The sequence below is a fragment of the Hipposideros armiger genome, unplaced genomic scaffold (genome assembly GCF_001890085.2).
Source record: "Hipposideros armiger isolate ML-2016 unplaced genomic scaffold, ASM189008v1 scaffold_1810, whole genome shotgun sequence".
Classification (NCBI taxonomy): domain Eukaryota; kingdom Metazoa; phylum Chordata; class Mammalia; order Chiroptera; family Hipposideridae; genus Hipposideros; species Hipposideros armiger.
In genome coordinates, this window is record NW_017733160.1 from 39,684 (window position 1) to 51,085 (window position 11,402).

General features: G+C 47.3%; 1 protein-coding gene across 1 annotated transcript in view; it reads left to right on the forward strand.

Moving 5' to 3' along the window:
• Positions 1-6,277: 6,277 nt before the first annotated feature.
• Positions 6,278-11,402, forward strand: part of LOC109378222 (uncharacterized protein KIAA1257-like) — a gene marked incomplete at its 3' end in the record, with an annotated part of 50,627 nt that continues 45,502 nt past the window's right edge. The window contains exons 1-3 of the mRNA XM_019634681.1: positions 6,278-6,359; positions 6,982-7,277; positions 10,811-11,001. Of these exons, the coding sequence (XP_019490226.1) occupies positions 7,016-7,277; positions 10,811-11,001 (453 nt within the window). The remainder of the gene's footprint in view (positions 6,360-6,981; positions 7,278-10,810; positions 11,002-11,402) is intronic.

Sequence of the window (11,402 nt, forward strand, 5' to 3'; positions counted from 1 at the left end):
ATGACAAAAACGTTCCTGGTCACCAGTGGGCTTTTGGTCCCAACTGTAAAAAGTGACAGAACTCTGCTACTACTTCCTGATAGAAAAACAATTAGCTGCTATGTATGCAGCTTTGGTGGCTACAGAAGCCATCACGAGGATGGCAAGGGTGTTGGTGCGCACCACCTATCCCATCCAAGGTTGGGTTCATACATTGGCTCAAGGACCCAAAACGGGAGTGGTGCAGACCACCACCATAGCCAATTGGGGAGCTTACTTGGAGCAATATAGCACCCTCAGTTCAAGCCCTTTGAGTGCACAGCTACAAGTTTTTGGGCCTATTGAGCTTCTAGCTCAGGCTGTGCCAAGCACTCTTCCTACAGGGGAAGACTTGGAGCCCTCACTCTATAAAGAAGGGCAGCCCCCGGTACCTAAAGATGCCTGGTATACTAATGGCTCTTGCCAGGGGGACTGCTGCCATGTGGATGGCTATTGGAGTCCAGCCCCAAACAGACACCATTTGGTTTGATACTGGGGTGGGCCAGAGTAGCCAATGGGCCGAGCTGCGGGCTGTATTGATGGTAGTCAGTCACAAGTCAGGGCCCCTAGTCATTTGTACGGACAGCTGGGCAGTGTTCTGGGGCCTAACGTTATGGCTCCCCACATGGAAGCACCAAAATTGGTTAGTGGGACACTGTCTCTGTGGGGTCAGGCCATGTGGCAAGACCTCTGGGATTTAGGGCAAGAAAAGGAGGTGACCCTGATACATGTTACGGGTTACTCCCCCTTAACATCCGCAGGTAATGATGAGACTGATACCTTAACCTGGGTCCAGAGGTTAGAATGGCCCCTGCCACTGATGTGGCTCATTGGCTACATAAGAAATTGCAGGATGCTGGGAGAAAAGCCATGTGGCAAGTGAGCAGATGCTGGGGATTGCCCTTGAAGTGGCAAGAGGTAGAAGATGCCTGCCACGACTGTGTCTTTTGTGCTCAAGACAGTCCCCAAAGGCGGAAGCTACCCTGGGAAACACAGCAACTCATGTGGGAGAGGGTGCCCCTCACTCGCTGGTAAGTGGATAACATAGGACCTCTACCAAAAGCCCAAAACACTGTGCATGCCTTTACAGCAGTAGATACTGCTACAGGGTTATTGTTTGCTTAGCCATGTTCGGCTACAGATCAGTGGCACACAGAGGCCACTCACATGGCTGTTTGCCCTCTATGGGCGCCCCCAAGTCATTGAAAGTGAAAGGGGCACACATTTTACAGGTCAAGAAGTGCAGCACTGGGCTGCCAGGATGGACATACAATGGTTGTTTCATACCCTATACAATCCACAGGCAGCTGGTATGATTGAACACTATAATTGAAACAGGAGTTTTTTGATGAGTGTGATTGTGTGTGTGCTGGGATCATGGTCTCATGGAACCGAAGAATAGAGACATAGACCAGAGAGGTAAAGTTGCAAAAAAGGAGTGTATTAGAAGAAAAAGTACATTTCAAAGAAACAGAAGTGGGCCAAGCAAAAGAAGCTCACAAGGCCCAAGGGGCCAAGGGCAAGGGCCAGGGCCAGGACCAGGGAGTCATTATTAGGAGAAAAAGTGCACTCCAAAAAGTTTGGAGTGGGCCAAGCAAAGGAAGCTCAAAAGGCCTTGATGGGCCAGGACTTGAAGTTTTTATCCCTTCTTTCTCTAGAATGGGATGTTCCTCTCTGTGCATGGGACCACTTGATTGACACCTGTGATTGACAATAGGCTATTATTTCATCACTTTAGACTGCACATGCTCCTTCCCAGAATTCAGTCTGTTATAACAATATTAATGAATTTCTGGGCATATGTATGATATTATAATGATGGTATAATGACACCCAAGTGAAATGGAGGTCATTATGGCCTTCACAGGTGTGGGTGACTGGTTTAATCCAGTCGGATATTTTGTATGCATTTGTTTCCCTATAGGGGTAGATAATTATGATAAAAAGGAGATGTTTTGGGTGGAAAGGGGAGGTCTTTTGGGCGGTCACATTCTGTGGGACATGCAGGAATGCAGAGACCCAATGCCTCCCTCTAACTCTCTGCCTTGTTTTCCCCTTGAGAGATGTGATCCCCATAAAAATCTCAATGGGAAGTTGAGGGACAGGAGGTCTTTTCTTCTGTATCTACTTCCTGCTGGGCAGGGGCATATAGCTGTCCCTGCCTATTTGGGGGATTCATGTAACTCTCACCTATCTGATCTCACATGAGAGAAAGGGGTCTCGAGATCTGCCTGGAAGACCATGTTGGCTTCTTTGGTTGTGACTGGCAATCTTGCTGGGGTGCCTTCTGTATCCCCAAGATGCCTAAATGAAGAAAAAAATTTTAATTAATAAATTTCTTAAAAAGCAGAGCTCAAAGCTAATGATGTAAGGTGGCTATGGATTTGGAAAGAACATTAGCCTTTAATGTTTACAATCAACAAGTATACTGGACTGGGGAAATGTTCAAATCTATTTAGTCTCTGGGATGAGATTATCCAAGAGTTAGGTCCGAATATCTTGGGGAATGTTAGGAAGCCACACGTTTTAAGTAGTTATCTAAAGCTGGGGTGGGTGAGAGATATTCTCTGATTCAGTCTAGGGGCAATCTTTAGTCTAGGTCTCAGAGACGGATTAGAAGAGTAATCAAAGCCAGGGGCTAAGAAACTAGGGAAGAGGAGACTTAAATTTTTTATAGGAAAACTTAAAAGTTGTCCAGTGGCAGCGGGCGGAGGGAGGGGGGAGTGCTACTTGCTTGGTCCATATCATAATGGCCTTCTGAAGCAAGGCCTTTGGGTGTTCAAACACCCTCCCATGATGTGTGACTGGGTCTCACATCTGTGGGATGTTTTGAGAGCCTCGAATGAGAGTCCATGGAAGGGAAGGCCTTCACCAGTAGAAGCTTTGCTGCATCAGACAGCCACTCCCATACAGTTACAGGTAACTAACTACAAGTAAGACCTTGTTGAAGCCAAGGTACAGCAAAAATGGGAACATTTTGCTACCAGCGCCCACATGACTGAAAGCAGGAGAACAACTACACTGGACTTGGCCCTGGAGGATCAAAAGCCCTCATTGCTGGTGGTTGGGCCTGGTGGTCCCTTGGGGAGCTGGTGTGACCCATGACTTACAAGTCACACCAGGGGTGGTGGCCAAGTGGCCACCGCAAGTGACAGTGGTATACAAAGGTCCCAATACAGGGACAGTTTTGCCAGGCACCTTTGTGCTTTCACTGTGGGCCACCTTTTGGCAGCTCAGCGGCAGCTCAGCTCAGGCGGGACTTGGACCACTGTTGCTCAGAGCTCACACCTACGGGCAGAAAGAAATAGTGGTTACAGGAACTAACAATTGTGTGCAGGCTGACGTGCAGACCCTGACTCTGGACAAGGTCTGGGCCCATATGAGCAGGAGCTGCTGACACGTGGACCCTGTCCCCAGACATAAAAAACTTTTACTCCAGAGCCTGCTGCGCAGGTGCTGGGCTCTGGTGATGTAAGCTCTTTACGTAAGCATATTTCACAGCTGCAGGAGGGAGCATGCCACTTCTGTATGCTCGCCTCCCCCAAAACCTCTATATCATGGTTGCTATTGTTGAATAAAGCTGTGAGCTAGCTTGTCCCTCTTATGTTGGCTCTGTGTGCTTTCTTTTCCTTGGGTATCTCACCGCTGAAAGCCCCCCTGCATCCCCCCTGTGATGACAAATGTCAAGTCCCTCCCACCTGGGAGAATACAAGGTAGCCCACACCTATGACAGAGTGGCCAATGTCTCCAGCTCCTGGATTTGCATGGAGTTTCTGGCCAGTGCTGTGGCAGGGCTGCCGTGGCATATTCATCCAGCTACAGCACAAAACTGCACTTGGTTGCCAGACTGGAACTCCCGGCAAGCGGCCTGGGACGTCACCTGGCGATACATCTTCTCTCGCATGCAAGCTCAGAGAAACCGCACAAAGCCATGGCTGAACTATGCTGTCTGGGATGGATGGGGGTGGCTCATGAATGAAAGTGTGGAGCTTGCCTAAGTCATTTCCCAGTGTTTGGAACGACAGACCAGCAACAGAGTCATGGGCTGGGTGCCTGCAGCCCTTAGCCAAAACATAACCCGAGTGCCTGAAGGTCGTATGTGGTGGAATGACCAGAAGCAACAGAGGTTGGCCCCCACTACTTTTGTCCCAAAGTGGAGCCAGTGGGTTTGTGGCTCATATGGCTGGCCCTAACTCCCTGCTCAGTGGACAGGGCATTGTATGTGGGGGTGGCCTTACCTTCTGGCCAGCGCACGACCCACATTGGAAATTCTACCCCACAATTGGGAGATGTCCAAGTTAAACACCGCTGCATCAAGAGGACGCCTTCGTGGTTGTATCCCTTGTCTATCATTAGCCCCCAGGGTAGTTCTATTGTGGTAGAACTGCGGTTGACTGCTCTTGCTGAGCACACCACCTGGGCCCTCAACCAAACTCACCAGGCCCTGGGCCTCCTGATGGAAGAGGTAGACCAAATGAGGAAAGTAGTCCTCCAAAACCTTTTAACTGCTGCCCAAGGAGGGACCTGTGCCATTGTGCATGCTGAATGCTGTGTGTATATTGCAGATAATAAGAATGTAAGCCAGGGGGCCATCGAGTGGCTCAGTTGGTTAAGAGCTTGCTCAAGAGTGTGAGCTCTGAGCAACAGTGGTCCAAGTCCCGCCTGAGCTGAGCTGCCGCTGAGCTGCCAAAAGGTGGCAGGATGGCTCAGCTAAAAAAAAAAAAAGAATGTAAGCCAGGCACTGTCTTCCCTAGCTGAAGAGATTGATGGCATTCAGTGCTGGGCAGAAGAACCCCTGCAGGAGTAGTGGGCTCATCTTTCCTCCTCCTGGAGGTGGGCCTTAAACTTTATGGAAGGAGTGGCTTGTTTCCTAGTGGCTGTCTGCTGTTCTTTGTATTGCTGCTGTGGGCTCTGGGTACAGAGCTCTGCCCTGCTCTCATGGAGAGCTGGGGTGCAGAGTCCAGCCCGAAGAGGCAAACAAGTCGGAGAGGAACCCTGAAGGGGTGGAGTGTAGGGAAAATAGAGTTAGTCAGGCTCTCTCACCTGGCCATCTGGAAGGATTATGACTCGCCGGGTTGAGGGAGTGGGATGAGCTCAGGTGCTGTGCACCCTGTTTATGTATATACTGATATAAGTGCCTTGGCTGTGTGCCACTTTTGTCCCTGTATAGCGTAAAACCTGGCTATTGTACCAGGTGGGTGGTACCTAAAGAGTCAGTGAATAAAGTATGTCTCTTCTGCCTGAGGCTCTGCGTATCTTCTTCCAGCTCCCAAAGGCAGCACTTCCTGCTGGAATTAATTCCCTCACCCTCGGACAGTGGTGCTACTCTCTCTGGCCAAAAAACCTAATATGACTCTCTATTGTCCACCATCTGAGTGCCCTACCTGCCCTCCACTGCTATGTACCAGGGGTCCTATGTACCTATGTACCAGAGACAGGAGATGACACTCCAGTCTCATCATCCCTACCTGAATTTTCCATGTGCTTTCACCCCTCTGGGCCTTTGCAAATGCTGTTCCCTCTTCCTGGAATGCCGTGTCTTGCTTTCACTGCCTGGCAAACCCCAAAGGCTGGCTTTTGTCTTCTCCTTCATGAAGCATGCCTCTGACCCCTCCTGCCAATTATCTCTGCCCTCCTCCCATCCCCTTCGGTGTTTGGTGGCCTTCTACAATGGGAACAGCAGCCAGGGCTCTCTCAGTGGAAAGACAGGGGAAGGGGTAGGAGGGATTTTACAATTGACCCCAAGTCAGATAATCTGGACTTCAATCCAGTGCTGCCACCACACACTTGCTGTGTGACCTCAGGCAAATCACTGCACTTCTCTAAGCTTCAGTTTCCTCATCTGAGTTTCCTCATCTCACAATCACTAACAGAATTTGCATGATATTTTAGAAGCAAAAAGTCTGTATGAGACAGGTTTGGGGTGGGGTAGGAGGATCCGAGTTTGCAAAGCCCATTGCTTCCTTTGCCTGTACTCTAAGTAAGGATCAGTATTATGGGTGCTCATGTTCAGAGCAGGAATTCCTTATAGATTAAATTTGTGGGTGGATGAATGAATGCAGCTGTTTCCGAATTTAGTTACACTATTTGCTAGACTTCGTTTATACAGCGGATCTGAGACTTCCGGCTGAGGCAGGAAGTCCCGCCCCCAGGAAAGCCCCGCCCCAGGGCCTTAGCCTCGCCCGTCTCCTAGCAACTGTCTAACACAGTTGCGCAGCCAGTCTGGGTGGACTGACTGCGTCCTCCGGGGGCTCCTAGCCCAGGCGGCTGTGCAGCGGGTATGCAAGCCAATGGACGCCGAGGTCCGAGCCCCGGCTGCTACCTAGCGCATCCGCTCGCAGGTACTTGGCACCTTGAGGGTACCGTATGTCCCACCCGCTTCTCACCCGCTGCCCCTACCCCCGCCCACCACCGATTGCAGCCGGGGCTTATTTTCTTAGCTTTAGCCCAGTTCCGCCTCCTTGTACCTTGAGCGCTCAATGCCCATTTGCCTCTGGCCTCAGGGTTCTCGCCCTCCTTGACTTCACTAGACATTTGCACATGCGATCTTCTCCTGCCTGCTTTGCCTGTCCCCAGATGGCAAATGCATATTGTGCTTTGGAGCAGCTCACCCCAAGCCTTCCCTGAATGGAAGCACACGGAATTCTCCCCTCACCCCTTGTGATTCCCGGGGAACTGCACTCACCTAAGATAGATATTCCAGGAGAACCAAATGATTGACTTCTGATTCATGAAAGGAGCAGCTGGGGCTGGAGGGTGGACACAGACTCAAGTCAGAGAAACTGGGGTTACTCAGTATTATGATTACTGCCAGCCACCATTCTCTGTGTGTATTACGTTCAACCTGGAACAAGACAAGGGAAATTAGGGAGAAAAACGGTGTTCTTGAAAGATGTTCAGGAACATCTCAGGTGTTCCCTGAGAGCAGAGGGTAGTGACAAAAGTGCCTTAATTTTTTTCTAGCCAGGAGTGCTGGGCGTGGTGGGCACTCTGCAGCATGTCACTGCATGCCTGGGAGTGGAAGAATGAAGACAGGGTGAGCATGGGGACCATGCCCTCCATAAGCGGCTTTTCCCAGTCCATGAGCGAGTGTGATGTGGAGTACCTGAATGCTAGGGCTCAGGCCCCGGAGTCAGATTCTGAGCACCAGTGCAGCAGCATTGAGTCCTCAGATGGGCCTGCCAGCATTTTTAACTCCGACATGCCCCAGGTCGTCCCCTGCAAATTCATCATCTCATTGGCCTTCCCAATGAATATTGGTAAGTACTAGAGCAGAATTCCAACTCCCTGCAAAAAGGAGTGGACTAATGACCTTCTCCTAGGAGTTTAGGGCACACATGCTCCCTCCACCAGCTCCCCCCAGTAAGGTGGTATATTCTAGGAGCAGAGGTCAGGAAAGAAACTGCAATTTTAGGGGCCCACTGAGAACCAGGCAAGTAAGTGGTTGTGTGGTCTTCACATACTTAATCCTCTCAATAACCCTAAGAAGTAGGTGATGTTATTTCTGCTTTTTGCAGATGAAGAAATGACAGAGAGGTTAAGGCCTTGGTTCCCATAAGCTGGTTGTATATCACCCATTCCTTACTTAAAATACAGATTCACAGATGTATTGAATATCTGAGTGTAAAGATAGATCAATTAGCTATTACTGCAACAATGCTGTGTAACAAATCCAAACAAGCTCACAGTTCAGTAGCTTCACACAGGAACCCCTGTTGTCCTGGATGAGCAAGTTAGCAGAGCTAGCCTGAACTCCCTGCAGTTGCTCTGGGATGAGTATCTCTCATCCTCCCTCCCTCCCGAACATGTGAGCTAGCTCAGACACATTCATATTACCCAAAGGCAGAGAGACACCAGAGGGCAAGCCCAATCACTCAGGTACTCCTCAAGTCTTTGAGCACCTCCTGCCTGCTAATTTTTATTGGACAAAGTGAGTAACGTGGTTGAACCCCAAAATTAGGGGCAGAGAAAAATACTCCACTTTATGATATACCTTTTGTTTTTTTGTCTACTTAAACTGTCCTGCCCACGATGATTAATTTCAGCTTCTCCTTGTAGCTGTCAACTGTTGCTTCAGATATTTTAGAGGCTATGTGGTAGGTGTATATACCATGTTTAGAATTGATCAATTTTCTTGGTGAGTAGAACTTTTCGTCCTTATGTGGTGACCTACTCTACCCATAGTGATGCTTTTTTTTTTAAAGATTTTTTTATTGGGGAATTGGGGGGATGGAACAGTGCTGGGGAATTGGGGGAAGGGGAACAGACAAGTTGCTGTCGTTTTGTTCTTCAGTCTAGCTGTGGAGGACGTTACTTCACTGGCCCAAGTTGGCACCATCATTGCGCTCTTCCCGGGAGAGGCACATCAGTCGCCGGCTTCTGGACGGCTGCTCACTGCGGCTGCTGGCCGCTCACACTGGCTGCTGGCTACATACGGCAGCCTGTGGCAACCCACTGTCACAGGGGCTGCAGCCTATACCGTGGCTGGCGACTCATGGCAGCCCAGCTCCAGGTTGAGCTGTTGTTCAGCATCTCAGCTGTGGAGGGCAGCGTCACTGGCCCTCATATGTGGGACCCGAACCGGGGCCCTCTGGCATCCCAAGCCAGTTCTCAACCATCGCGCCACTCGGCAGGCCCCATAGTGATGCTTTTTATCTTGAGTCTATTGATATCAAGCAAAAGAGCGTGGAAAAAGACTTGTGGCAAATACTAACCAAAAGAAAATTGGTGCTTACCAGATTACCTTAACTTTTACATTTCTTACAGCATCTTCTAGACTTGTTTTTCTTATTTTGGTGCTTCTTCCTAAAGCATTTACAAAATAGATCTCTGTGCTGCAAAAATTTATGAGGCCTTGCATGCCTGAAGAATCCTTTTTATTAATTTATTTTCCAATTACGGTTGACATACAATATTACATCAGTTTCAGGTGTACAACAAAGTGATTAGACATTTATATGCCTTATAAAGTGATCACCCTGGTAAGTCTAGTACCCATTTGACACCATACATAGTTATTACAATATTATTGACTATATTCCCTATGCTGTACTTTATATCCCTGTGACTATTTTTATAACTGGCAATATGTACTTCTTAATTCCTTTCACTTTTTTCATCCACCTCCCCAAACCCTCCAATCTGGTGACCATCAGTTTGTTCTGTATCTATGAGTTTATTTCTGCTTTGTTTGTTTACTTTGTTTTTTAGAGTCTTTCTGTCATGCCAATACCTTTGAGGGACATATACCTGCTGGGTATAAAATTCTAGGTTCAATGTTTTTTTCTTTGAATATCTCAGTATTTATGGATTTGTTTTTAAATGTTTATTTAAATAAATTATTTAGATCCTAAGCATTCTGTTCTACAATGTGCTTTTAAAATTTTTGACGATATGTCTTAGCTGTCTGAGAGGAAATGAGCATATTTGTATTTACTTTGCTGTTGTTTTGTTTTAAACACCTACACAATATTCTATTGTGTGTTTCTAATTTATCCTACCCCTTATTGGTGACATTTAACTTGTTCCCAAAATTTTTCTGTTACAGTTCTGCAGTAGCTCTTCTTGTGGGCATGTTTCTGTGTGTGTGGGTGGGCACTTTTGTAGCCTGAATTTCAAGAAGTGGAATTGCTGGGTTTAAGATACAGGAGGTCCTTGACTAATGTTGTTTAATTCAACGTCATTTCATTATAACATTGATGAGATGCCATAGGGACTTAACTCTTGTTTATATCAATTAGCTTATGGTAAAATTTAGTTTCATTATATGTTGTTTCATTTAAAATCCAGGACCTACCATTGACATTAAGTGAGGACTTATTGTATGCATTTACATTTTCTTATAGACATTGTTGAATTTTCCATCAAAGGGGTTGTAGCAATTTTCTCTCCTATTGACAGGAAGTGAGAAGGTCTGTATGCCTCTCCACTTGCTGGCTCACCTTATATTGAATCAGAACACAGACCTGTAAAATGCAGCAAGCTTTCTGATCAGTTGCACCTTTATAAGAAATCCTAATGCCTACCAAGGACTCGCTGGAGACCTTATTCCGAGCACCTCACAAAAGCTAACTCTTCTGGTGGCACAAAATTAATACAGAATCCTGGGTGTTAAAAATGTAAAAATTTAAAACTACAGCTTTAAATTTAGTAGTCATAATATTTTTATAGAATGAAATTTGAATTAAATATTTATGGAGATCCTGAAGCATCTTCTTCTGGTGTGCAAAGCCCTAGCTTGGAGGGTTCAGTTTAAGGTCAAGGGCAGTGGAGACCCTGGGCTCTGCCTGAAGCCCAGACTTAACTTTCTGCATCCTTTTACCCCATCTATCCACATTGCACAGCTTCACTCATGAGGTTTTGCTGGACTCTGTCCTCTGCCTGGAATATCTGCCAGACAGAGTTTACCCCTGCCTTCTCTGTTGTTCTTCAGAACATTGTTCATGCTGCTGGTATTACACAACACACTGTGCTGTGTTTTTTTTAACTTCCATCTTACTGCAGAGACTAGCGTGAGGCAGGTAAGTGCCTGAGGTGAATAAATATATGGAGACACTCACTCTCAGAGTCATGCACTGAAATTTTGCAACTTGGTGCCTAGTCTTAGTCCAGAGTAGCCTGCTACTCTGCTGGCTAGGAAGGCTGGACATGCATCTTATCCCCCAAGCCAAGCAAGCACAGGGATGTGACCTCCCACAGCCTTGGGCTCTTTCTTGGTTCCAGGAAACTGCAGGGATGGGTGTGCTTTCCCATGCAAGGTTAAAACAAGACTTATTAAATCTATATCTTCTAGGTCACAAAGGAAAATGTACAAGTTTGATAGAAAAATACAGAAAAAACCCTAAAATGGACAAGCCTGTTGCAAAGGTTCGCCATTTCTACCACATTGAGTATTTTCTGCTGCCAGATGATGCAGAGCCTAAAAAAGTAGATATGGTGCTATTTCCAGCAGTGGTCAAAGTGTTCCTGGATTCAGGAGTAAAGGTGTGTGTGTACCCTTATGTATAGCATACAGCCTAATACCCAGTATACAAAGTGTGCTCCCTTGTCCTGGAACTTGTTAGAAATGCAGGATCTTGGGCCCCACCCCAGACCTACCAAATGAGAATCTGTACTTGTTACCAGAAAAATGATGTTGAACCGAGGTTCTTTGTCTTCTTGAAGGAAAGACTTCAATCAAGAGATGGAATTTGTGCAGCATGAACAGCAGAAGTTTATTAGTAAAAGAGAGCACACTCTGAGACATGGAGAGGGCTGACCCCAGGGAGGGAAGCAGCCTAGAACAGCAAGTTTATTAGAAAATACGAGGACACTCTCAGATGGGCGGGGGTTGGGTGGGTGGGGGAGGCCTGACCCTGGGAAGGGGAGCATCCCTGCCTTACATT